This window comes from Neovison vison, chromosome 14, assembly GCF_020171115.1.
Source record: "Neovison vison isolate M4711 chromosome 14, ASM_NN_V1, whole genome shotgun sequence".
NCBI classification, from domain to species: Eukaryota; Metazoa; Chordata; class Mammalia; order Carnivora; family Mustelidae; genus Neogale; species Neogale vison.
Genome location: NC_058104.1, coordinates 6,684,091 through 6,711,783, shown reverse-complemented (window position 1 = coordinate 6,711,783; position 27,693 = coordinate 6,684,091). Strand labels below are relative to the sequence as shown.

At 45.1% G+C, this 27,693-nt stretch overlaps 2 protein-coding genes across 5 annotated transcripts; one reads left to right on the top strand and one right to left on the bottom strand.

Annotated features, from left to right (window-relative positions):
- Window positions 1-572: 572 nt before the first annotated feature.
- On the bottom strand, window positions 573-27,693 carry EIF2AK1 (eukaryotic translation initiation factor 2 alpha kinase 1). 4 transcript variants are annotated; one of them, XM_044233813.1, is made up of 15 exons: window positions 27,515-27,693; window positions 21,603-21,761; window positions 20,346-20,479; window positions 19,137-19,174; window positions 17,467-17,566; window positions 16,871-16,951; window positions 16,089-16,188; window positions 15,551-15,611; window positions 14,967-15,288; window positions 13,624-13,735; window positions 10,482-10,582; window positions 4,353-4,467; window positions 4,013-4,095; window positions 2,759-2,992; window positions 573-852 (listed from the first exon to the last, which is right to left on the bottom strand). In XM_044233813.1, the coding sequence occupies exons 1-15, from the start codon at window positions 27,630-27,632 to the stop codon at window positions 715-717; spliced, it is 1,896 nt and encodes a 631-aa protein (XP_044089748.1). In that variant the 5' UTR covers window positions 27,633-27,693; the 3' UTR covers window positions 573-714. The 4 variants fall into 4 exon arrangements, with proteins under 4 accessions (XP_044089748.1, XP_044089749.1, XP_044089751.1 ...); XM_044233814.1 differs by lacking the exon at window positions 27,515-27,693 and adding an exon at window positions 27,199-27,331 and having other exon boundaries at window positions 21,736-21,761; XM_044233816.1 differs by lacking the exon at window positions 27,515-27,693 and adding an exon at window positions 27,199-27,294.
- ANKRD61 (ankyrin repeat domain 61) lies at window positions 5,625-9,613 on the top strand. Its single transcript, XM_044233827.1, has 3 exons — window positions 5,625-5,840; window positions 7,197-7,294; window positions 8,668-9,613. The coding sequence occupies exons 1-3, from the start codon at window positions 5,625-5,627 to the stop codon at window positions 9,611-9,613; spliced, it is 1,260 nt and encodes a 419-aa protein (XP_044089762.1).

Here is a 27,693-nt window from a genome sequence, read left to right as displayed (position 1 = left end):
TCGTGGGCACGTGCCAGCGTGCAGACATTTTTTTGAGATGCAAAAGTGAACGAATCCCAGAAGTGCCCCGTGGGTCGGTGGGGAGTGCTGAGTGAAGGGGACGCCGTGGGAGCGGTGCAGGGGCGAAAACAGGAACACTCCTGCCAGAGCTACCTGGGGATGATTTAGAGATTCGGGGGCAAGGGACACAAAGTTCAGAGTGATGCCAGGCGGAAGAGAGCAGGAAGGTTGGAGGAGGTATGCTGCGCTGCTGAGAGCCGGGCAGTGAGCTCCTCGGACCTGGAAACTGACAGGCGGCAGTCACAGCCGGTGCGGGCCGGGGCGTGCGCGGTGACGGGGTAGAGACGCATACCCAGATCTGCGCGGAAGGACGTTTCTAGAGGACGACCTGGTGGTGAGCAGCGTTCAAAGGGGAAAGAGTTGAGGACGGTGCCTAAATCTCGGAGACCGGACGGTGATACTAAAAACCAGGAGTTTGTGGGATACGAGCAGGGAAAGAGCAAAACAGGTTTAGTTTCGAGCAGGTTTCTGTTCAAAGTGCTGGATCATAAAAGAATTCCTTAAGGACACAGTTTGGGAGAACTTCTACAACTTTAATAAGTCTTATCCAGGCTCACTAAACAGAATTATACCACCTATCCTCTAACAGTGACGAAGTTTACATTCCAGTTCACCAGAGAACGAGAAGTCCACATTCTCATTTACGGAGCCTAATTAAGGCAGGTCAGGCACACCCCCGTCTTTCATGCCGTCCTTGGCCCCTCTCTCCTGGGAAAGGAGACTCAGCTGCTTCCTTAGTTCTTCGATTTCTTTTTCTTGCTCCAGTATTTTCATCTGTAGAGTGAGATTAACCTGTCAAGAGAAAATTTTAAGTTCCATTAAAATGGCCTCTTCCATTTAAAATACACAGGCCTACCTCCCTTTGCCCGGTACGCATGAATTCCAGGCCCCGCAGGTCACGAAGCCGCACCAGCGCTGGGTCCCCAAGGCTCTGTTACTAACTCGGCGCCTCAGCCCATGACGCATGTCGCCACCAGGGGCCAGCCATCACTTTCTCACGGCACACACCCAGGCCATGTGTGTAGCTGTGTTGCCTCCGTGTATCCTGAAAACGTGGGACTGGCCAACAAAGATGGGAGACAGCAAGCTACGGGAAAGCAAGGAGGCTACTGGCGGCATCACATTGCTCTGTGTGGTGTTAGAGAAGGAACGGCCGGCCGAGGGGGTGCTGCTCCTGCTGCTGGACACACGGGGTGTGCAGCCCCAGGACTGGGCGAAGAAGACTTAGCAGAAATGAGGAAAAGGATGACAATGTCCCAGAGAAACTGACACTAGCAAAATTCACACTGAAAGAACTCGCAGAGGCCTCTCACAACTTTGAAAGTGCAAAGGATAAAACCTGGGCCGCTGTCTAAGCTTAGAAAGGAGTGGACAGTTCACCAAGGCCTAGAAAAGACCCTCGCTCTGTATCCTAGGTTCTACGGCGAGCTACGGACAGGCGGTGTTCAAACCACTCTTGAGCATGTCAATTCTTAATTGCAGGGCCCTAAATAAATAGTAGTTTTACCACTTGCTTCACTTCCACATACCTCTGCAACTGACAGTTTTTAATATTCTGAGAAACACTTTTGAAGGTCACAGGGCAGCCGTAACTTCCCGTGGATTACTAAGATCCCCTTGCGTGGTCTGAGCTCAGCGTGGTCATTTTCACAGTCCTGTAATCAACGATCACGCAAACCAAAGACCGCCTGTCCATACAGCTTTTCTCTCTACGGGCATGTGGAGGCTGTTTGATAAAAAATTCTACGAGACAAATACCATAAATGCCAAATAACTATGGTCTCTAATAACTAACTTAACTGGGAGTTAGAAAATCCCTCCCATAGCAGGAGATAAATTTAATCACTACATTTGCTGTTTCCAAAGACACTACACCTTCCTGTTTACCACTGAAGCTAGTAAAATTCACGATTTTACCCGAAACTTAGCCTTAAACAGAAAATAAATCAGCGGGACAGTTACTACAAACAGCACCCAAACCAAGTGTGCGTCAGAATGACTTCAGGTGTGTTACACAAGGGCCGTGGCCCCTTCTGCCCCCAGACTTCTCCCTTAATAGGCCAGGGCAGCTGAGAGGGCCTGAGAAGTCCCATCAGGTCCCAAGAATTTTATGCTGGTGGCCTGGAGACTACACTCGGAGGACCAGTGCATGTAACGCACTGTGGCTCACACACTGTGGGGGCACATCACTTGGGGATCTCATGAAACGCAGATTCTGATGTGGTACGTTGGCGTGCTCACCCGCTTACTTGGACTATGAAGACTGTGCTTCTGGGAACTATGAGAATGAATTTAATTCCATAAACCTTACTCTAAGCTCAACTGTTCTTCATGAAACTGGATTCACAATTTAAATTCTAATTCAAGCTTCACGTTTTCCTCAGTATTTTCCTCAGGGCTCCTGGCTGGCTCAGTCGGCGGAGCATGTGACTCCTGATCTCAGGATTGTGGGTTTGGGTATAAAAATCACTTAAAAAAAAAAAGAGGGGCACCTGGGTGGCTCAGTGTTGGTAAAAGCCCCTCCTTTCGGTTCAGGTCATGATCTCAGGGTCCTGGGATCGAGCCCCACATTGGGCTCTCTGCTCGGCAGGGAGCCTGTTTCCCCCTCTATCTCTGCCTGCTTGTGATCTCTCTATCAAATAAATAAAATCTTTAAAAAAAAATAAAAAGAAAAGAAAGAAAAAACGTATGTACGTACATTTCCAGAATTTTGGAAAAGATCGCTCTGCAGCAGCTGAACGGCAGACGGTCTCTGAGATGCGTTCCTTCTCGTTAAGTGCTGGATATACTTGGCTTGCATGGGACACCTCTTACCGAGGGATTCGGGTATCTGACCACTTCTTAAACCTGTTAGAACGTGTACTCGCTCCATTTCTGTTCCAAACGGCTGAAAGAGCTCTAGCAGGATCACACCCAAGCTATACATATCTGACTGGAAAAAGCAGGGGAGAGAGAATTTAGTGGTGAAACACAAAGAGAGACTAACATCTCCATTTCAGTGTACCATCCTCTCAAACACAAAAGGATTTTACAGACCCTTCAGTGCAGGGAACACAGTGGGTGAGCTTAACCCTCGCAGAACCAAGGGTCTGCTGCCTAGAATCATGGCCCTGAGGGACAGCTGACTGGTACCGTCACAATCCCCATCTCTTCAATATCAAGAAGGGGCATCCACAGGCACAAAGGCCAGCGGGGTTAGGGGCAGGGAGAACCCCAGCACCCAGTCACTACCATACCAGTGACCCCCCAACACTCCCTGACCATCCTGCTGTGGAGCGGCCTGCCCGAGATGGGAGCTTACACATGCTGGGCCGAGCTGCAGGGGTTGGTGTCCCCTCTGCCTCCACACACAGCAAATCATTCTGGTAAAGTTGAAGACACTGCATCAAATCTGTGCTACTTTTCCTGAAACTGTTTTTCGAGGAAGGTCTTTACCAGGTAGGATTTGAGGAAGAAGCATGGTCTTTTTCTGGCAGTTCACGCCCTGCCACTAAGAAAACTAAATGATTCATCAAAAGGAAGAAAACTTATTAGGCTGTTCTTTTGAGAAAAGGATTTCCTTTACCATTCCCGCAAGGAACAAAATGGATTAAAACTCTTCGGTATCTTCATTCTGCTTCAAAGGGAGGCAAGCGCCACACTTCCTGTTACATCAGTGAGCGTGTGTTTGTGGGAACAGAAGAAAGACAGGCAGAACCAGGCTTCTGGGAATTCTGGCTTCCTGACGTGAACTGTGACAAATACTTTAGGACACCCACAGATTTGGAAGTGCAGTCAGATTCAGGTAAAAAGTGAGGATTCCTGTTAGCGGCAGTTTGATACAATAGACAACCTACCCTACTCTGTTTCCTCCAAACACACCTCAACACGAGACCTTCCACTGCACTTAAAGTGCTTTTGTCACTAGGCCAGCAGAGCAAGGCCAGCCATGGGGGAAAGCAGCACATACTACCTTGGCATCATACTCGGATCCTTCCAGCTGCTCAGGCGAAGCATACAGGCAAGTACCCACTCTGGACGTGTGCGTGGGTGTCCCTGTAATTTGAAAAGCCAAATATTAAACACTGCAGAGTTCCCACTGTCAATACTAAGGAACACAGACTCGAGCAGAGCACTGTAGGGAACGATGGCTGCTTTTTGTCTTCACCTTACTTTTGAGATTACATTAAGTCTAAGAGTCTCTTTAAATACTGACGAGTTCAGTCGTGTTTCTTTTTTTCTCAAAGCAATCAAGAAAGAAACGAGCAGAGAAGAAAAAAGCAAAGAAAAGAAAGCAACCCGAATAAACTTACTGTTCCCATCCCTAGCGATCCAGTCTGCGTTCTTCTGTATGATGTCTGCGCAGGCCAGACCGAAGTCTCCTATTTTTACTTGCTGATCAGAGCCATGAAGGAAAATATTTCGGGGCTGTAAACAAACAGAACAACTCCTTGGTATTCTTAAAACAGTAAAAATGTGTAGATGTTAAAAGTTTTCAACTCAGGAGCAAGGAGCCCCTCACAAATTAAAAATCAGAGCAGTGGTTCTAAAACTCGGCTGCACATTAGAATCACCAGGAGAGCTTTAAAAAAGTCCCAACGTCCAAGCAATTCTGTAGACCAATATAATCAGAATCTTGTGGGTGGACACAGGCAGCAATATTATGTAAAAGTCCCCATGGTACTCCGAGTTTGAGAACCACTAATGCAGAGCACACCTTGTACACAAGTGCCCCTAGAGAAGCTTCTAGAAACTACTGTCTAACAAGTCAAAGGCTGATTTTCTTCAAATTTTTAATGAGAAAACTTTCGTATATTTTAAAAGCTCCTCGATGGTTCTTTTATGTTTGCCAGGGTTGGGGGCAACTAGGTCACACTAGGAAAGGTAGGTGTTTAGCACCATTTAAGCAAGTGGGACAGACCCCAAACTTCTCCCGATGGAACTAATCCTGTACCCATACTGGGGGAGGGGGAGTCTACACTCAAAACGAAAATATATTTACGTTAAAAGTTAGGTTTTCTTACTTTAAATGTAGTTCATTTTAATTTTTTATTTTCATGTAAATTCCTCTTTTAGCTTTTTTTTTAGAACAGCTAAATGGAAGAGAACACAGACATAACCCTATGTCTAAGATAATAATTTGGACACGCTTTTGTGATTGAGTCAAGTCCCAAAGACTGCTTCAGGGAGTGCCTGGGTGGCTCCTTCTTTGAAGCGTCTGCCTTCAACTCAGGTCATGATCCCAGGGTGCCGGCATCAAGCACCACACAAGCTCCCCGCTCAGCTGAGACCCTACTTCTCCCTCTGCCTGCCCCTCAGTGCTCTCGCTGTCTCTCTCAAAAATAAATAAAATCTTAAACAAACAAACAAAAAAACCCTCCTTCTGTTTGGCACTGTATGACCTGGGAACAAAGTCTGAAGAAGTTCGGTCTGAGATAAAAATGAATCGTGTTCACAGATCTGACTTTGGACAGTTCTAGAACAGTTCTAGAATGGAACTGAAGGGATCACAATGAGACTGAAATGGAACGATTCTGTCCTGTGTGTCCCCTGAACTTCCAGGTCCCCACTCTTAAGTTCTGCTCATGGGCAACATAACCAAGAGAGGCAGCAGGGAGCTGGTCGCCGGCGGTGCAGAGGCCCTGGAAGAAGGGCCGGCTGCCGCCCTCCACACCAGACTCCGTGAGGCCATCCTGAGGGAGGACTGCCCGACAATCCACGTGCTTCTGAGAAGCCACCCCGTCAACCAGCCCATGACCATTCTGGCCAACCCCACCAGCCCCCGACTGCTTCTGAACCAGGTACCCGCCGCTCTGCTCTGTCACTTGCAGGGGAAAGACACCACACTTCGGAAGGCCCACAACCTAGCTGCCGTGAGCTCATTAAACCTCCCAGGCACCCCCACGTGCAGGTCGGTGGTGGGACAGTTCGCCTCCAGGAACCTCCACGCCCAGGGAGGACTCTTCCAAGTCTGCGCACCCCTCTGCCAATTGCCACACATACGCTGATGTGAGAAAAGATGAGAATCCTTTTGGCTGGTGGACCATTAATGTCGTTCTCTCAAATATACCAGTGATGATTACATCTGTATGAAGGAATGATTTTTCTTCTTTTTTTCATACGCTTTTTCATTTTTCTAAGTTTTTATAATGATTATTACCTTTAGATTTAAATTTTTTTTCCCCCAAAAGTCCCTGTCTCCTTTACCCTGCCTTCCCGTATCTTGCAGTCATGCCATAAAAGTCACTGCTTATTATAGATGCATTTTAAAAACCGGAATAAATAACCCCGCTAGTCACAGAAGACACGCTGTGCTATCTTTGAAACCCTGGAAATGCAGGTTTTACTGCTGATACTATCACTCCGGCAAAGTCTTTTTTTTTTTTAAAAGATTTTATTTATTTGACAGACAGATATCACAAGTAGGCAGAGAGGCAGGCAGAGAAAGACAGGGAAGCAGGCTCCCCGCTGAGCAGAGAGCCCAACGAGGGATTTGATCCCAGGACCCTGAGATCATGACCTGAGCCGAAGGCAGAGGCTTAACCCACTGAGCCACCCAGGCGCCCCAACTTTGACAAAGTGTTAAAAAACACAAAACCTGGGCACCTGGGTGGCTCAGTGGGTTAAGCCGCTGCCTTCGGCTCAGGTCATGATCTCAGGGTCCTGGGATCGAGTCCCGCATCGGGCTCTCTGCTCTGCAGGGAGCCTGCTTCCTCCTCTCTCTCTCTGCCTGCCTCTCTGCCCACTTGTAATCTCTCTCTGTCAAATAAATAAATAAAATCTTAAAAAAAAAAAAAAACACAAAACCTACTTTTGTCAATCACCCTGTGGGTTAATTTAAGGACTAAGTGACTCAGTAGCAATCACCATTAATTTTACACTATGAGCTCTCCATGAGAATCAACTTCCAAAGCTTTACGTGATTTAGTTCTGTTGCATGGGTAAACATGCATTTCTGTAAAACACGGATTTTATATCAATCTTACTGGTTTGGGCTCTTTTCAAACACTCAAAAAGAAAATTTCAATGCACACACCAGAAAAATATTGACCTGAGATGCTAAATACACTTACTTCCTCTGACAAAGCAGGCGTACACAACGACTGCTTCTCCCTGCACAGGCCTACATGTAAAGTGGTCTGCTTTCTCCCCCAAAGCAGACGCAGTCCGCCCTCCCCATCCACCTGGCCGCTGAACACCACAAGGCACAAAGTTTGCTCTGTTTGTTGGAACACGGCGCTGACCCCGAAGTCAGGTAAGTGAACTCAGCAGCGTTCAGTTCTAAATGAGGATACGCATGATTTACATGTTCCTCTCCCCGGTCATGTCTGGACACACCCATTCTTCGGGGTTATGGACTCCAAAATACCATGACCATGTCCTGAATGAACCAATCTCCTTACTGACTAGACGAGGTACTGGGAAAAACCGGCAGTGATGCAGGAACACAAGCCAGTCAGTGCACTTCAAGCGTTTAGCAGGGATGCTGCGGAAAATGCATGCAGTGATGGCCACAGCCCTCAGGGAGCTAAAACCCTCAGTTAGGTATGGAAAATAAATTTAACAGAAACAGACAATGTATTTTCTTATTATCCCCACCACCAGAAAGAACACTTCATCAAAGACGAGTGTATCTCGTGCACCGATAGTCTTCACCACCTAAACCGATGCCTGACACCAAGTACCAACAAAGAATCACATGGTGTGAAAACTATACGACTTCTTGCCCCCAGAACATTAACAGAAAGGAAAGCCCCAAATCCTCAGCATGCTCCAGAAGAGCCCGCCGGCCTGGTTGGCTGGAACCCTCACCCCGGCATGGCCCTGCCCAGCTCTGCAGACCCCCTCCCAGTCCGCCGCGGCTGGACGTCACCAACACACCCCCTCCCCTACAGGGGCTCCTCTAGGCACCCTCTAGGGTGTTCCTACCTCTTAGAACTCGGCCCATTTGCAATACTGACCTAATTACTTCAATAACAGACGTTTCATGTCTGTCATGCTGGGCGGTCGAGCCCTACAAAAGCAGGGACTCGGTGATGGTTACCATTTCCCTAGCATGGGGACTTCTGTTAAATAAATATACATAAACTAAAAATCAGTTTCAAACTTCAGCGAAGCAATCAGGTGTTTGTAACAAACTTTGCCTTTTCTCTGCCAAAATAAAGGAATTCTGGAGGCAACCCTGAGATTTTAGAGCACATGATGGCCATTATAAAACCCTCATGGCGGGGCGCCTGGGTGGCTCAGTGGGTTAAGCCACTGCCTTCGGCTCCGGTCATGATCCCAGGGTGCTGGGATCGAGCCCCATGTCGGGCTCTCTGCTCAGCAGGGAGCCTGCTTCCTCCTCTCTCTCTGCCTCTCTCTCTGCCTGTCTCTCTGCCTCCTTGTGATCTCTGTCTGTCAAATAAATAAATAAAATCTTTAAAAAAATAAAAAATAAAACCCTCATGGCACCTGAGCTCCCCTGAAATGCTGTTAGATCCCAAGAAACGAAGGCAGACTTCCAAACACTTCTTTGAAGCAGGTAAGGGGCATCACTTTAAACAAACATTGCCTTAGGTACTCATTCTTTGTGTAGCACCGTTTCCATATGAATACAGTGTAATCTGCCGTCAATCACTATTCTAGGGACACAAGAGGCCTCACCGCACTTCACCTGATGCTACTGCACTGGCCAATCACTTCTACCACGTGGACAAAACCAGGGAACAGAATCCAAAGGATCCTGCCAGACATTCAGAGCAATTCTGTGCTGTGTCTCCGCACTCTGTGCGAACACGGAGCTCAGGTGAACGCTCGAGTGGACAATAGCAACAAACCTTCCCCCCTGCACCTGGCCATAACCTACGGGACCTACCCAGTCCTCTCCATCTTGGCCCAAAACGGCGCCCACGTCAACGCTGCTAACGAATCCAGCCTGACACCCCTGCACATGGCTGCCGACATACTGAATAAGGAGATGATGGAGACGCTGATCGCCTGTGGCGCCCACGTGAACTGCGCCGTGTCCTCCACGGGGAGCACGGCCCTCAAGCTGGCGGTGTGCACCGCATCGAGCAAAGCAGGCAGGCTGCTGGCCGCGGGGGTGGGCTGCATCCGTCTGCTGCTAATTCACGGAGCCAAAGTAAATGCCCAGGACCACGAAGGTCAAACAGCTATCCATGAGGCATGCTTTGGAGGCAGAGAGGCCATCATCAACCTCCTGCTCGAATTTGAAGCAAACGTTAACATATTAACGAGAAACGGGGAGTCTCCAATATACATGTACCTCCAGCGCAGCTCCAACATAAGGGACACGGGGCTCCTCGCCAGGCTTCTCTATCGCTCCTACCCTCTGAGACTGACCAATAACCAAGGAATTCTACCTGCAGGAATCATGCTACCAGAATTCCGCCTCTTAAGGGAAACCCTAATCAAGTTAGCTCAAAAACCCTTAACCCTAGAGGACATCTGTAAAAGACACATCAGAAACATTTACGGTGACAAATACAAACAACACTTAAAGCAACTTCTCCCAGTGAAGATCTGGAACTCTCTATATGGTTATTATGACTTAGCTTACCTCTTGAAATAGGACCTCAAAGTTTCACCAGCCACAGAATTTCAGGAACTCACACCCCATTCTCTGGCTAGACTCATACCCAGAAAACACTCGACTCATCACCGTTACCTCCCAGATGTACAAACTGGTTCTTAAACTTTTTTTCAAAAAATAAAATGATTTGCACATTAACTTTTTGTTCCCAAATATTCCTTTAAAGGCATTTTCCACAATCTACTTTCTTTGTTCAAAAAGTAAGCAAATTAAAACTCTTCTGCCAAAGAAGTAAATATATTTTCTGTCCCTTGACAGTCTTTGGTGGATAAAAACTGGAATAATCATAGATTATTTTAAAACAGCAGAAAAAAATTGCCCAGGTCAAATTTCCTTTATGTTACATAACTGTAGAAGCACATTTTACCTCTGAGGCTACAATAACATGAGGATTTTCATCAGCATTAAATACATTTAATATCATCTATTACACGAGCACCCAAAACACACTCACTACCCGAAAAACACTACTATTCTCCACAGAGAACTTCTGACTGCCCAAAGATCACTGCCTTTAAATTAAATCTAGGGATGCCTGAGTGGCTCAGTTGGTTAAGCATCTGCCTTCAGCTGAAGTCATGATCCCAGGGTCCCAGGATCGAGCCCCGCACAGGGCTCCCTGCTCAGCAGGGAGTCTGCTGCTCCTCCCGCCTGCAGCTCACTCGCTGCTCTCTCTCTGACAAATAAATAAAATCTTAAAAAAATAAAATAAATTGAACCTAGAGTTCTGGACTCACAGGATGAGGATTTATAAAAAAACAATGAAACCCCCTAAGTAAATGAAAAGAGGGTAATTTCATTTAATTCATGAACCAACACCACATCCTCCCTGATACGAGGCACTTACCTTCAGATCCCTGTGTACAATTCCCATGTTATGTATGTAACATACACCTTCCACCAATTCTTGAAAAATTTTTGTTGCAACACTGGCCATGACGTAAGGACCTTGAAGGAAAAAAGGAACTTTTATTTCTCTTTTTACCCATTGCATTAACATCTAAATGTCGGATGGTTCTAAATCCATTACCATAATTCAGATTTTCAACAAGGTCAACACTCCAAAATGGTTAAAAATCAGCAGGAAGGGCCCCTCAGCTTGCAAAGAAACCATCACAAACTAGTGCCCTCGTGAAAAGACTTGATGTCACTAATGTCACCCGGAGCCCCTGTATTAATTACCTTGTAAACAACTCTCAGGCATAAGATGGCTGGATAAAACTAGGGTCTAAATCTCCTTCAACCCCTGACACTCTGGGGTTGAGCACTAATAAATCTGGTGTCCTAAGCCTACTGCGGATTCAAGACGTCATCACAAACTATGGAATCAGAAAAAAGATAAATCATTTTAACTCAAGGAGTGAGCTCCCATTATGCGGAAGATCTGAAATGTTCCATTTTCCAACTGAAAACCAAAGTATGGGGAGGGGAGGAAGTAAATGGTTTAATTCATTTTTTTTTTTAAAGATTTTATTTATTTGACAGAGAGAGATCACAACTAGGCAGAGAGGTAGGCAGAGAGAGAGGGGGACACAGGCCCACTTACCAGCACGGCCACCATCACGCCCCTCACGCTGGAGTGGCAGCCTCCTGTCTACAGATGAAGAAGGGCTTTGGGACTCACAGCCATTCAGAACAACTACCTTCCTTTGGTCTGTAGCAGGTTTTCATGTTAGCCCACCTAGCACAGCCAAAGAGCGGGCCCTTGTACACGGGCCTGAACAGGTAAGAGCTTCCATTCCCTCAGCAACGCATCCTCTGCCTTGAGCCCATCAATCCCCACACCCCACCAAGTGCGAGGCTGAGCGCAGTTACCCGACCTGCCCCAAACCTCACTGCCAGCGAGTAAGAGAGCCAGGATTCAAGCCTGGTTCTATCACGTATGGGTTGTTGGCGATGACGGACGTAAAACTCTAGTCGAAGGAAGGTATGCACCCGTGGGGAACATGACCAAGTTAAACCTTTTAAAAATACTTCTCGAAGAAAAACATGCATCATGTGAGCAAGTAACCTATGTATCTTGCCCTGTTTTCAAAGGCTCATTGTCCTGGATGGTGCAAATTAGTTACTCTAATACATCATGAGGACTCATGAGGACTCATTACTTCCTTCCCAAATGGAAGGTTAAAGATGAACTGATACAGGACTTTAATAAACCATTCTTCTTTTTATAGAGACATCTGCACCTACCGCTACAATGCTCACACAGCAGAGACTATAACTTTACAGGGAACTGCAACTACCCCGCTTATTACTTGCTATGACTGAACTGAGTCAAGGCCGGCATGTCCTGTCCAGGGAAGAGATGGGGAGCATCGAGGAGAGGCCTGAGTCTTGAGGGACTCAAGTCTTGAGGGAGGCATTCTGCTTCCGCCTCCCCTGGAAGCGAATCTAAGATTCTGGGTGTATTAAGTGACCTATATTTTAGACCAGATAAAATGTCAGAGTGTATAGGAGTGAACAGCAAGTGATTAATAATTAATATTAATTAATAATTAATTAATTAATATTTCGCTGGGTTTTGACTTAAAATCAGGTCACCTGCATCCCCAGTTTTGATCACTGAATATAGTGATTTTCAACTCTGGCTACACATTAGTACTGACAAGGGAATTTTTAAAAATATATATATATATCAAAGGCCAAGCCCTATCTCATAATTATATAAAAAATTGCTGGTACGGTCCCTGAAAAAACCCTTTTTTAAAAAAATAGACTTTACTTGTTGGAACCATCTTAGCTCTGCAGAGACGCTGAGACTATAATACAGTTCCCATTTACCCCCCAACTCGGTTTCCCATTATTAAGACCTACACTGGTACAGTACACTGATCTGGCAGAGTAGATGCCCCAAGATTAATGCAAGCCCACACTTCATTCAGACTTCCCCAGTTTCTATCTAACGTCCTTCCTCTGCTCTAGGGCTCCATCCAGGATACCGCATTACAGTTAGTGGTCAGGTCTCGTGAGGCTCCTCGGTGACAGCTTCTCACTTTTCCTGTTTATGAGGGCCTTGGACAGTTCTGAGAAGTTCCGGTCAGATATTTCCTAGAATGTACCTAGGCTTGGATTTGTCTGTTTTCTTACAATGAGGCTGACATTACCGGTTTTGGGGAGAGAGACCCCCGAGATAAAATGCCCTTCTCATCACACCTTCTCAAGGTCACACACTGAATGGTCTTCACTGCTGATGCTGACCTTGAATACCAGCCACAGTCACCTCAGCCAAAGTCGTGGCGGCCGTCTTTCTCCGCCTGCTTTCTCTTACTCTGTCTTATCGACATCTTTTTTAAAGCTCCTCAGGGGATTCTATTGTGTGGCACAAGTTGAGAGCCAATAATTTTTTAAAAATTATCAGCCTAAAGTATTTCTAAGGGATTGACGGCAAGGGAAGGAAGGAGATCTGAATCTTAAGAGACAAACTTTTCACCAACTACCCTTAAGAGTTTCTTCAAAGGTGATTCTTTGCAAGAGTATCACATTGTCAACTTTAAAAATATATATATTTAAATTTCCTCCTTAAAAAAGTGCTAGGGGCGCCTGGGTGGCTCAGTGGGTTAAGCCTCTGCCTTCAGCTCAGGTCATGATCTCAGGGTCCTGGCATCGAGCCCCACATCAGGCTCTCTGCTCGGTAGGCAGCCTGCTTCCCCCTCTCTCTCTGCCTGCCTCTCTGCCTACTTGTGATCTCTCGCGAATAAATAAATCAATAAATAAATTCTAAAAGACCTTTTCTACCCAAATCATTAACCTAAATTCTAGCACATAACTCCTTGGATATCCACAAACTATGTCTTCATCTCAGAGACAATTAACTTCCAAATACCTGGATGTTCTTGAAAATGGTGAAATAAGCACAATGGTTTGTTTCAAAAAGGTGATTCTGCCCCCTCTGCCCCCCAGTGTTAAGCCCCTGCAGGTAGCTCCTACATCGGAAGGCCTGCCCGGGGCCCCATCCCCCAGCCCACCGTCGCAGGCCCACCGGTACTCACACGCAGACTCGTCCACACACTCCCGGCTCCTCTGGTTTCTCTCGACTATCCAGTCCCACAGCGAGAGCTCGCACAGCTGCATCTGGATGTGCAGCATCAGGTGGTACTGCACCTGGGGGACGACACGGCCGGCTCCCACCTGGGTACGACTTGCCCGCATTACGCATGCAGTCAACAGGTACTTGCCTCTGCCAGACCAAGCAGGGGGCCGCGTGGCTCAGGAAAGAGACGACAGACACACGTCTGCCCAAGAAGCCCAAAGTCAAGTGAAGGAGAGAGAGGACGAAAGGAATACCTCAAACAGTGCGTTAGGACGCGGGCGGGCAGGAGACTCGGCTGCGGAGCGGGATGAGCTCCCAGCGAGGACACTGAGGCCCTAGTGCGGAAAGCATCGGGCCTGCTCACCATACACACGGTTTCTAAAGCTCAGACACAGCACCAGAGAATAGCTGGGTGCCACCTGACTGCTCTCTGGGCACCTCAGAGTAGACGTGCGTTCTGGAGGCTTGCTATGTCCTTAAATAACTTGTCCAAAGAAAAGGCAAGCACCAACTTAAGCTCATGATAGATAGCGCATGCGTTTAGGAACCAAGGAAAGTTTCCCACAGGTACTGCGGAGAAATGGAACGGTTCTGATGAAAGGTCCCTCAAACTCAAGTCCTGTGTATTCAGGTGACTCTGTTCCAAGTTCTGTGTCTCATAAAAAGCACATGCAGAGAGCCACATAACCCTGGGCAACAAGAATTAATTCTGCACGTGCGTACACAGACGGCATACACAGTCCTGTGATCCCAGCATGCCAGAGTATAGAGAGGCTTGTTAGTGTTCAAGGTCCTTTTTAACACGAAGACTCCACACCGGTGAGAGTATGTGGCAGTCTCACCAGCATACAGGAGTGACCCTCAATGAGAGTGGTCTGAAAAACAGACCTGATCTCTCCTCTCCTCTCTCTTAAAGTCACATTCCGACTTTTAGAGAAGGCCTTTGTGCATAAATATATCTGCATAGCATGATATGAACACACGATAGAAACAATGTGAACACAATGCTTCCAACTCCAGGGGGCAAAAATTGGGAGGAATAGAAGTGCCCAGGAAAGGATCAGCAGGCATTAACTAAACAAAGGAGCAAAGACCCAACCCAAGGGCCACAGGCTAGGGGAACTTGGGGAGGTGAAAGGGTGACAAAGACAGATGAAAAGTAAGAAAGGGAAGCTGGTGGGGGCAGGGGGGAGGCACGCAGTCAGCTGGGGTGAAAGGGAGGCCTCATCTAGTCACGGGTCCTCCACACTACGACCATGGGTGAGTATCAAATCATCAGAAGATTCTGGGAAAGTGATCTACCTCTGTCTGCCCCAACAAACTTAAGTTTTCAGAAGATTCCCCAGTGGATGTGAAATTCTCTTCCAAGTCGGAATGATGCCTAAGTGGCAGCGGGTGTTCAACAATCGATCTGGAAGGCAAGTCCACCAAACCATTTCCTGGGAGCAAACTGGATGGCTCGAGTTCACTGGCGTCCCTTGTGATTAAGTTGGTGCTGTAGTTCACCAATCTGTTATTCTGATTGTCAAGGCCAGATTCTCCTAAGGACTTTTCTTTTTCTGAGGTGAACTCGGCGAAGATAATGGATGAGCTGTTACTTTCATCATTTTGAACATACTGACTTCTGGAGGGGGAAAAAAAAATGGCAAGGATAAAAATCAATGTAAAAAAAGATGAAGAGTAACTCAGCTGTCCCTTCATGCCTACATAAATCTCACTGGTAAACTGTGGAAGCCCCTGGCATCAGATCTCTCTAGCAACAATATTTATAGCTGAGAAGCAGCAGCCATTTAACACTTTATAATGAAAACAAGCAAAAAGACGAAGAAAACCCAGGGCAGGTGAGCAGTCACATCTAACGTGTCAAACTACACCGGTGCACATACCTGTCGTCCTCTTCGTTGGAGATCACCTCCAGAGAAGGCAACGGAACAGAAACTCTATCTGCTAAAAAAAACAAATAAAAACCCTCCTTCAAGCATCCTAGCTTGCTTATTCAAAGGCCTGGCACATTTTAGGAATGATAAAAACAGCCATTCCACAACTACTACGACAACTACGCTGGGCCCTGAGCCGGTTGGGGTGGGGGTGGAAACTTTCTGTAGAGGGCCGAGAGTAAGTGTTGGAGGATTTACAGGCCTTCCAGGACTGTGCAACTACTCGGTTCAGCTATGGCGGTACAACATCAGCCACAGACAACACATGAATGAATGAGCCTGGGGTCCTAACACACTTTATTCATTGACATGAAATGTGAATTTCATGTAACTTTCACACAAAGTATTCTTCCGATTCCTTTTAAACGATTTAAACATGGAAGAAAACACTCTCAGCTCGAAGGAGGCCCCGAACAGGAGAAGGCCGGGTTCGGCCCAGGGACCACAGCCTGCCATCCCCGCAGCTACACTATCTGCAATGGCTTACCTCGTGTTTGGGCCACATGAACATGCTCTATCCAAGCGGTATGATAGCCTACGATATTGGGATGCTGAAGGCCTGCCAGCACCTTTACCTCCCGAAGTACCTGAAGAGGAAACGCACTTAGATCGGGCCTTTACTGACAACTTGTTCAATGTGCACGGCATCAAATACTACTTGTTCCAGAGCGAAACAATAAAAACATATCCGAACAAGGAATCTAAACTATGGTAAAATAATCGGAATATTTCTGAGAGAAAAAGGGAATTGTTACAGCAGCAGGTTAACGGACACATATCTAGTGCTTTCTACTTTTCATAGCCCATTTATGCTCATTCTCTCATTTCATTCCTCCTAATGAGTCCAGTCCTGCTGTCACCACTGTGTCCAGGATAGGAGACCCAGGTGGCTTAGAGAGGGGCACCTGGGTGGCTCAGTCAGTTAAGCGTCCAATTCTTAGTATCAGCTCAAGTCATGATCTCAGGGTTGTGAGCTTGAGCCCCGCGCTGGGCTCCCTGCTCAGCACGGAGCCTGCTTGGGATTCTCTCTCTCTCCCTATTCGCCTCCCCACCATGTACACACTTGCTCTCTCAAAAAAATTTTTTTAAAAATTAAAAATTAAGTCAAATAAAAATTTGGTTTTCATGTTAATTTTACTGTGACCCACTTTTAGTGAACTTAGCAATCCACAACACCTAGTATTTGCTAAATGCACACACACACATAACTCTTTCAAAAGGATCTAAATACCCAATTATTCAAAATAAATACACTTAAAAAGAGCATACCTTCATACAATCTGTTTTAGTTGCACCATTAATCAGGATTTTTTTAATTGCATAATACTGACCATCTAATTTATTCCTGACCTAAAAAGTAGAGGAAAAGAGAAAATATATTTGTGCCATTAAATTCAATTGAATAAAGCCAGTTATTCTAACCTGAGCTTAGGATCCAAACTAGCTCAAGAGATAAATTTAAGCAAAAGACAAGTGTCTTTACTATGTTTAGGAAAGTCGGCCACAGTCAGCTAGACTAGAAGCTTCCAAACTGCACTGAGACTTTGACTCCTAGAGACTTGAGGTCTGAAAAATGGAAATGCTAGCAAAAGAACCATATGAGGCCCAAAATACAAAAGCACAGCTTTCTTCCGTGATACCTTTTTAAGTAAATTAATGTGGTTTCCAGAATCTGCCTAAACCACCAATGTGGTTAGAAAAAGTTAAAGCCTGCCCACTTCCCTAGAGATGACAAATCTTAGTGAAAAGCACACACACATGATTTCTAGGAACTTCCCTTAGAGCACTTTAAATAATAATCATGAGAACAACTCAAAATACATTTGCTCAGAGTAGGAGGTCAAATCGGATTTGTGGAAAACAACCTTGTACACTCTTCCGTATCCGCCTTTTCCTAAGACGGCAAGCTCTTCAAATTCATTTAGGTAACGTGAAGTCTGGGCTTCAAAGGCTATTTCCCTGGACCTAGAAGTGAAATACAAACAACCAATCAATATTAAAACATGAAAGAACGAGGTGCCCAGGATAGTTCACACTCGCTGTATCACTAACCTGCCCAACCTTACTGATCACTGAATTACGATGATTTGAAAAAATGAGCCAAAACAAAATTTCTCATGCTCTAGAAAGAAAATTATTTGCTAAGCAAATCAACATGTAATAAAGATAGCAAGGGGAAGAATCAGAGATGGCAAAGGGCTCGCTAATCAAGTATGTTACCAGTAATTAGTATTCCAATTAGAAACTATCAGTGTTTTAAAGCAGGAATACTAAGGACGACTAATGGGCAACAGTTGATTAGCTAAGCTCAACAATAAATTTACTTAATTTTCTTAATGAAAAATGTCTTATTGAGTTATAGATTTTAAACTAGCATTTCCTACACAGAGCCAAAACTCAATGTTGTTCCCCCGACAAAGACTATGTATCAGAGCTCTGAATTAATGATGGGGCTTACTTTGGAAAATAGTGTGGCGATTCCTTAAGAAATTAAAAATAGAGCTTCCCTAGGACCCTGCAATTGCACTACTGGGTATCTACCCCAAAGATACAGAAGTAGTGAAAAGAAGGGCCCTCTGTACCCCAATGTTCATAGCAGCAATGACCACAGTCACCAAACTATGGGAAGAGCCAAGACGCCCTTCAACAGACAAATGGATAAAGAAGATATGGTCCATACATACAATGGAATATTATGCCTCCACCAGAAATAATGAATACCCAACTTTTTTTTTTTTTTAATTTTTTTTTTTTTTTAGATTTTTTTATTTATTTGACAGAGAGAGATCACAAGCAGGCAGAGAGAGAGAGAGAAGGAAGCAGGCTCCCGGGTGAGCAGAGAGCCCAATGCAGGGCTCGATCCCAGGACCCTGGGATCATGACCTGAGACGAAGGCAGCGGCTTAACCCACTGAGCCACCCAGGCGCCCCGAATACCCAACTTTTTTAACATGGATGGGACTGGGGATTATGCTGAGTGAAATAAGTCAAGCAGAGAGAGTCAATTATCTTATGGTTTTACTTACTTGTGGAGCATAAGGAATAACACGGAGGACATTGGGTCAAGGAGAGGAGAAGGGAATTGGAGGAAATTGGAGTTGGAGACAAACCATGAAAGACTGTGGATTCCAGAAACAAACTGAGGGTTTTGTAGGGGAGGGGGGTGAGCGGTTAGGTGAGCGTGGTGGTGGGTATTAAGGAGGGCACGTATTGCATGGAGCACTGGGTATGGTGCATAATGAATGAATACTGGAACATTGAAAAAATTAAATTAAAAAACAAAAAACAAAAAACGATGGGGCTTATGGAATCCACACAGAATGGGGGAGGGAGGGCATAAGGGGAAAGAGAAGTAAAGCAAATCTTGGAGCAGTCATTAATTTCTGAAAATAAAGCTTTTAATTTTGATAAACTACCCTCACTACATTATTTTTAACTTCAAAATTCGTTTCTAATGAATTCAGGATCAGTTCCTAATCTTAATTTCTTTCAGACATTTTACTCTTCGCACAATCACAGAAGTATTTGACACATACCTGATCTTCGGGATATAAGAATTATCCTCACAAGGATCCTAAAATCAGAAAATTACTTTAAAAAGCATTTTAGGCAAATTTCATGGAATGAGGAGTCTAACAAAATTCAAGGTCACATTAATAGTCCCAAATGTTCACACAATATTTAAAAAAAAGAAAAACACTCTGGCTTTTTCAATATCACCTAGGCGTTTACAATTGAAAACATTTCTGTCTTAACCAAAGATCACTACTAAGAAAAGCTATAGTCTTGCCATTTACTGATAAGGCTGAGAACTCACCAAGGAGCTCTTATCAGCAAATAATTCTGACTTCACCTTCAAAACAGAAGCAGAAATGGCCCACTTCTCACATCTCCACTGCTACTACCCCTCCAAGCTACTACTACCTCCTGGCTGTTTGACCACCTGTCCCCCCTGCTTCTGCCTCTGCCTCCCTCCATCCATTCCTAACATTGAAACTGCAGTGGCCCATTAAAATGTAAGTCAGATCACGTCACTCCTCAGCTCAGAATCCTATAAACCTTCCTACTTTTCTCTGAGTAAAAAAAACCAAAGAGGTTAAAATGCTTTCAGACCCCGTCTGACTCTCCTCCCCGACCCTCCTTGCCCTACCTCTCCCATACTCTCCCCTTGCTTATGCTACTCCGGCCATATGGCTGCCACTCAGCTTCCCAAAAACACCGAGCACAAGGCCATCTTGGGGATGGCTGATCCTCTGCCCAGAACATTCTTCCTCCAGGCAGGGGCACGGCTCATGCTCTTACCTGCAGCTAGCTCCCGACCTCAGTCACTGGCCACCCAGTATACAACCCATACATTTTCTAAGCCCTTTCACTGCTTTCGATTTCCCCATTAATGCTTACCACCATGTAACAACCCCTTTCTTTTTATGTATTTTTATTATGTTTCTATTGCTGACTGCCCCCTCAGCAGAACATAAGCTTAGACAAAAAAAAAAAAAAGAAAGACAAGAACATAAGGCCCCATGAGGGCAGGTGTTTTGTCTTTTGTCTGTTTTGCTCGCTGCTGGAATCCCAACACCTATAAGCCTAACACATGGGTAGTCATTTGTACATATTTACTGAATAAACAAATTAATATTTTTATAAACCTGGATTGTAACTAGGATTCCACAGTGCTTTAAAATACAGTTCTCCTGAAATTAAAATGTTTCTGTCATACACAAAGTTTGTGTCTTAATGCTTACCTGACGAACTCTCTCTTTGGCAGACCTCATTAAATGGGTAATAGCTCTGTTGTGGTGTAGTCTCAGTGAGCTAAACTCCTCGCTACAGGTGAAAGAAGACAGCAGCCCCATTTTGATAAAGGTCTGGCAAAGCACTAGAAGAAGAATATGGAAAACGAATATCGGAAAGGCCATCAATAAAATGGCAATTTTAAAGAGACTACAGAGTAATAATAGCCTCTATTTTAAAAAAAAGACAAACGCTGGGGCACGTGGGGGGCTCAGTCTGTTAAGCGTCTGCCTTCTGCTCAAATCATGATCCCAGGGTCCTGGGATCGAGTCCCACATAGGGCTCCTTGCTCAGCAGGGAGCCTGCTTCTCCCTCTCCCTCTGGCCCCCACCATGCTCTCTCTCTCAAATAAATAAAATCTTAAAAAAAGAAACCTCTGTAAGAAAAAAGTTACGTTTATACACATTATAATTTGGAGATGAACCCTCTAATAGAGAAGGAACAACTGGTACTGTCCCTGATAGGAGCATATCTAGAATTAGCTACTGGATACTGAGCAGTCATCTGTTCACCATGCCTGGTCAGCTGGTAAAGCATGGAGCTCTGTTTTTAAAAAAGCAAGAAAAAATGTAAACTTACTAGTCTCCTGACATTCAAATACATCACCTTCTGCTGACAGGCAACAAAGAACAAAAGCAACAGGCAAAACGTGATTAGAACTGACAACAACAGTGAGTTATTGTTTTCGATGATGGACTGATTATCTCTAACCAACTAACAGCACATACAAGATGTGCACAAACAAAACACTAGGGCAAAGTTAAGTCTGAAGTCACAACACCAGGCTCCTTGGAAAAAGAAGTTTCTCTTCTTCTGCAGAAGTTTCTGCAGAAGTGCTTGGCTTTTACTTATTCAAGGAATACAGTAAATATAAAAATGCGTTCAAGAAATTCAAATATTAATACCTATTTCAAATGCTTATATACCAGCTGCTTTCTCAGACCCACAATGTAGCATTTTTACAAGGTATACTCAGATTTTTTCTTTTTTTTTTTAAGTTTTTTTTTTTTGATTTGACAGAGAGAGAGAGAGAGCATAAGTAGGCAGAGAGGCAGGCAGAGAGAAAGGGGGAAGCAGGCTCCCTTCCAAGCAGAGAGCCTGATGCGGGACTCGATCCCAGGACCCCAAGATCACGACCTGAGCCGAAGGCAGAGGCCCAACCCACTAAGCCACCCAGGCACCCCACAGAAGATTTTTTTCTTACTAACATTTAAACACCTGTCTTGAGCGGAGCGGGTCTGGCTCGTGCACATGGCTCAAGTGGTCCAGCAAAGAGACAAGCAAGAGTTGGTTTGCAACTGCAAAAGGGAAAGTCGGCTGCTGCAGGGGTCCTTTTAATACCTGGAGTTCTGCAGGGACGTCGGATTCTAAAAGTTAAAAGAGGGAAAAAATGTTAATAAACGGGAAACATATCTCATAATGACAAAACAGTATCTTCTAATTAACGAAACACAAACTGTTTCCATTTAAGGAAATAAAACACAGAACAGGAGTTAACCCAAGTGGGGCTAATCGGGACAGACTTTAAGCTGAGGGTCGAGTTGGGACTCTGAAAGTTGGAAGATTAGCAAAGGGATGCCGTCGTGGGGTGGCTGAGAGCTGAGGGAGGAATGGTGTGGGCCAAGGTGGAAATAAATAAGTGAGTAAGTAAACATCCAAGTGAACAAGAGGGAACAGAATGGCTTCCTTTCTTCGAGAGGACAGCCCAGGTGCCGGCATAGCGAAGGAAGTATGGCAGCAGGAAGGGGGCGAGGAAGGCAGCATGGGAACCATCTAGGGCCCCGTGTGCTGCCAACTGGTCCACATGCACAGCCTCAAATCCTCACAGACCAGTGGGAGGAAGTGTCACCGCTCTCGCTTTACAGATGAGGACCCTGACCTCACACAGCGGTTAAGGGACCTGCAAGCAGACAGATCGGCAGGACATCCAAGCCCATCTTCCTTCCACCAGACAAGACCAGGCAGATGGACAAGCCGGCGCTTCCGGCTGAAGGTTAGAAGCTCTAGTTTACTGTTTATTTCACGTGTTACTAAATCAACCACAAACAGCACGAAGGAACGATGTTTGAGAAAACGGTGCTGGAAACATGGAACGGGTAGACAGGAAGAGGCAGGGGACAGGCAACAAGAGCCTTGTAAAGCTCGTGAGTCATAAATTCAGATCCAGTACACAGATCTGCACTACACATGACAAGAGAAAGAAACGGCCGTAAAATTTATATAGAGCTCTGACAATAAAATGAAGCATAATTAAAACTCAACTAGGTTTAACGTAACTTGTAACTAATGACATACATACTAAAATAACTGTGGTTCCAGAACTTGCCATCAGGTTGGTAACCACTCCAAGCCTGGAATTATTATGGTATTATTATGGGCACAGAAAAGGAGACATTTTTAATCACAGGGTGTTAAAAGTGTTTGTAACCTTCAGCAATACATGTATCATAGAATTCAAAATGGGCAAAGCCTTGACTGAGCACTTCCAAGCACTTCCAATACTTTTATGAAAGTACTTACAGAGCACAACAAGTATGTTTTATAAGATGTTCGGTGTAACACTGTTTTTGGAATACTGGAAGGCTGCTAAGCTATATACATGTAGGAGATTAGGCAGCTATTGGAAATGATGGTGTATGAAAAGATAATCGTGGGGACGCTTGGGTGGCGCAGCGGGTTAAGTGTCTGTCTTCAGCCCAGGTCATGATCAGGGGTTTTGGGATCGAGCCCCACATCATCGGGCTCCCTGCTCAGCGGGAAGCCTGCTTCTCCCTCTCCCACTCACTCCCCCTGCTTGTGTTTCCTCTCTTGTTGTCTCACCCCCTGTCAAATAAATGAATAAAAAAATAAAAAATAAATTTTAAAAATTAAAAAATGATAGTAATAATGAAGGTGAGGCTAGATAGTTTCATACAAACCAACACCACCTCTCCAGTCATCATTTTACCAAAATGTATCAAAACTTCTGAGGCAGGGGGAACAAGCCCAGGTGACTCCTTTGGCTAAGTATCTGCTTTCAGCTCGGGTCTCGATCCCAGGGTCCTGAGATGGAGGCACTGCATGGGGCTCCTTGCTCAGCAGGGAAGCAGGCTCCTGCTTCTCTCTCAGCCTGCCACTCCCCGCTGGCTCGCTCTCTCTCTCTTTCTCTAAGTAAATAAATAAAATCTTAAAAAAAAAAAAAAAAAAAAACTTTTTTTTAAATGTATTTCTTTAAGCCAACAAATCCTACTTCTGTAGATGTAGTCTGAGGAAATAATCAGATATCAACAAAGACTTGTGTACAGGTGTCAAACCCACTATTAATTCTAATGATAAAAGAGAAACACTTTCCAACAGGGCAAAGACTGAAATGATAACACAAAATGTGTGGTCTTCATGTTTTTGAAGGCTAATTTCTCACAAGAAAATGCTAATATAACATCATATTTAAGAAGCAGAACATAAAAGATTTATCATACTCCTATCCTCACAATTTAAAAGTATATTTCAGGGGCGCCTGGGTGGCTCAGTGGGTTGGGCCGCTGCCTTCAGCTTGGGTCATGATCTCGGGGTCCTGGGATCAAGTCCCGCATTGGGCTCTCTGCTCAGCGGGGAGCCTGCTTCCCTCTCTCTCTCTCTCTGCCTGCCTCTCCATCTACTTGTGATCTCTCTTTGTCAAGTAAATAAACAAAATCTAAAAAAAAAAAAAAAGTATATTTCATAACTGTATAAACGTATAGAAAAAAACAAAACAGAAAATCTCTGCCCCCTCGGTTTCCAATTATAGATCCACAGAATTTGTAAAAGAAATGACACTAGTGAACATGCTGTTTTTCAATCTGCCTGTTTGATCCTTGGTATCTAGGAATCTACCTGGCTTACAGCAATTCATATTAATATTTGCAAATGAACACACCAAATTCTTAACAGCCAGTTCTCTGGAATGTGAGCACAGGTGACTTTTCCCTTTTTTATTTCCTTAAATTTTTCCAAATGATTCCTCTAAATTTTTATCTTATTTGGACAAACTCAGAAATCTTTAATCCAGGGGCACTTGGGGGCTCAGTCATTAAGCATCTGCCTTCGGCCCAGGTCATGATCTTAAGGTAGTGGGATTGAGCCCCACACGGGGCTTCCTGCTCAGCGGAGAGCCTGCTTCTCCCTCTCCCGCTTCCCCTACTTGTATTCCCTCTCTCAGTGTCTCTGTCAAATAAAAAAAATCTTAAAAAAAAAAAAAAGAAAGAAAGAAATCTTTAATCCATTTGTGGTATCTTTGACAAAGACTATTAAATGCAAAACTCAGTGAATAAATTTTCACTGGCTATGCTAAAACATCAACAGTAATCTCTGGGTGATGAGATTATGGGCTTTAAACTTCCTTCTTTGGGCTCTTCTATAATTTCAACATACTTGGTAATGTGAAAAAAATTTTTAATACACTGAATTGTCAACAGTGATGAGATTAGGGATTGGAGGGTTTTCTGCTTCTATGCTCTCACTTTCCTGTGTTCTACAATGAGGAAACCCTTTTGTTTTTTTTAAGATTTTATTTGTCAGAGAGAGAGCAAGAGAGCGAGCCCAGCAGGGAAAACAGCAGGCAGAGGCAGAAGCAGGCTCCCTGCAGAGCAAGGAACCTGATGAGGGACTCGATCCCAGGACGCTGAGATCATGACCTGAGCCGAAGGCAAACACTTAACCGACTGAGCCACCCAGGCGCCCCTGAAAATCCTACTTTTCAATAAGGAAAAAAAAAAATGATCAGAGTCAAATGAACCAAGTACACCAAGAAAATGGCAACTTTAAAAAAGAGCAGCACACAAATACTCAAACACAGGAAGGAGTAAAACCGTAAGGAAATGAAGGCGAAAGCTGAGCGCTTCCCGTTTCGCTCCTGATCAAGTAGGAGAGGAAGAGTAAAGAGGCTAATAGGAAAGACGAGGTCAAGCCCTGTTACAAAAGAAATAGAAATGAGATGAGATCCTAGGTGAAGAGTTCTAGACTTCTGCCAGCTACGAGGGGAGTAGACAAAACAGGAAAGGGATCACCTACTTCAGGATCCTCAGGAAAATAATGATCTGAAATAAATGGTCCATTATTAAGTAAGAGAGGAACGTGGAGGGTTAATCCGAGTAAAAATCTGAAACACTTCTGTCAGATGAAAGAAATAAAACCCAGGGAGTCCAGCAATGGGTTTACTGTTGCTTTCCTGCTGCATGCTATTCCGGGGGGGGGGGGGGCAGGGGGGGTACATAGTAACTGATCAAAGTTGCTCCCTACATAATAGACTAAAGAACACAGGTTTTAGAGTGACATCTAAGTTTTGAATTTTCTGACTCTACCCTAACCTGGCAGTGACCTTCTCACATCATACCGGCGACTTCGAGAAATCACGTAACTGCTCTGATTCTATGTCTTCTAAAAACGAAACTGTTTTTTTCATAGACCTTACTTCTCACATAAAAAGATAAATTACATTGGATATTCTGGGCCTCTCTGGAAGAAAAGCCAATATGTAAACACAAGAGTATTATTAATAACCTAGTAGAAGGAAATTTTTCAAAGCTTATCTATGATCACTCCCTTCCAGAATAATCTTTCCTTTGCAGACAACCTTATCACAATGTGACAGCAAAGACAGACTTTTGCATGTTTACAGCTGAGGCTTTTCCTTTGACATAACACTTCCTATATTGCTGAGCTGCCATAGTACATTGGGTTACGTGTGAAAAAAATCAGTTCATTAAAAAACAGTTCTCTTAGGGGCGCCTGGGTGGCTCAGTGGGTTAAAGCCTCTGCCTTCGGCTCAGATCATGATCTCAGGGTCCTGGGATCAAGACCCGCATCGGGCTCTCTGTTCAGCAGGGAGCCTGCTTCCTCCTCTCTCTCTGCCTGACTCTCTGCCTACTTGTGATCTCTCTCTGTCAAATAAATAAATAAAATCTTTAAAAAAACAAAAACAAAAATAAAAACAGTTCTCTTAGGGGTGCCTGGGTGGCTCAGTGGGCTATGCCTCTGCCTTCCACTCATGTCATGATGTCGGGGTCCTGGGATGGAGCCCCACATCAGGCTCTGTTCAGCATGGAGCCTGCTTCCCCCTCTCTCTCTCTGCCTGCCTCTCTGCCTACTTGTGATCTCTTGTCTGTCGAATAAATAAATAAAATCTTGAAAAAAAATTTTAAAAAACAGTTCTCTTAAAACCGTCCTGTCAATGTACTTAAATTACCACCACAGTCTGTTTTTGACCCCCTTTAGAGTCAAAAATTATAGACAGTATTATGGGTGAAGATCGGAGGACTTAAGGAATAAATTAACATTTTCAACTCCGCTTCCAACTGCAAATCCACTGTGTGAATACTTGTTTCAATACTCAGTTTCAACTGAGCATGTATTCCTTGTAATCATCCTATTCAAAGCACCATAAAGTAAAAACCTCCCTGAATCAGTATTATTCAATCTTGAGAGCACCATTTAGCTTTAAAAACTGCCAAAACAACCGGTAGTAATGCAAGACCCTATAAAATCTAAATAAAATACTGGATACTTTAAACTGGCTGGAGTTCATGTTCTAAGTACCCTTCACTTTATGCAGAATAACTTGCCTGACTTAACGTCGTCATCTCCTAGTAACCAAAAGCCTCAAAAAAAAAAAAAAAAGGATTAAAAAACTTGGGCATTTCTTTTCTTTAAACCGACCCACCATGAGAAGTCTTTAGCTCCCCCGCATCAGTGAAGCAAAAAGCAAGAAAAGCTACAAATTTTAAAACACGGAACCCGAATGGTTAGGCGTATAAGGTCTGCAAAGCCCCCTTCTAGAAGTTTACAAACCGCAGGGCTCGGAGCTGGAAAGCGGCCTGAGGGAAATCTTAGCACGTCCGGAGCCGAATCCGCCAAGAGGAAACCGCGGAACAGAAACGTCAACAAACTAGCAGGTCGCCGACACTCCTTGCAATAAAGGTTTACCTTACGCAGACCGCCCTCCCGCCGCCCCCCCCCCTTACTGCACCGCTGGGCCGCCGGTTCGAGCCCGGATCCAGTCGAATTCGCCCCGGAGCCGGGCCGATGCTCGTTGCGCCCTGCCCCCCCGGGAATTAAGGTGGACGGGTGCAAGGGGACGGCCGCCGCGGCATTTCAGGTCCCTCACCATCATACTTGGGGTCCGTGCCGTCGGCCGGGAACTCGATGGCAGGCGGCGCAGGCACAGCCCCTGCCCCGTCGCTCTCCGCCTCGCGCTCCCGGGTCCCGGAGCTGCCTCCCAGCATCGCCCGCCGCGCGCGGGCCGCAGCCCAGCCCGCCCGTCCGCCGGCCAACTAGCTCAGCACC

Coding starts and splice junctions, on each gene's coding strand:
- ANKRD61 (XM_044233827.1), top strand. CDS start 5,625: ATGGGCAACATAACCAAGAGAGGCAGCAGGGAGCTGGTCGCCGGCGGT. Junction 5,841..7,196: donor CCCGACTGCTTCTGAACCAG/GTACCCGCCGCT, acceptor TCTCCCCCAAAG/CAGACGCAGTCCGCCCTCCC. Junction 7,295..8,667: donor GGCGCTGACCCCGAAGTCAG/GTAAGTGAACTC, acceptor TCACTATTCTAG/GGACACAAGAGGCCTCACCG.
- EIF2AK1 (XM_044233813.1), bottom strand. CDS start 27,632: ATGCTGGGAGGCAGCTCCGGGACCCGGGAGCGCGAGGCGGAGAGCGAC. Junction 13,736..14,966: donor GTTTGTTGGGGCAGACAGAG/GTAGATCACTTT, acceptor GTCGTCCCCCAG/GTGCAGTACCACCTGATGCT. Junction 853..2,758: donor TTTTCCAAAATTCTGGAAAT/GTACGTACATAC, acceptor TTCTCTTGACAG/GTTAATCTCACTCTACAGAT.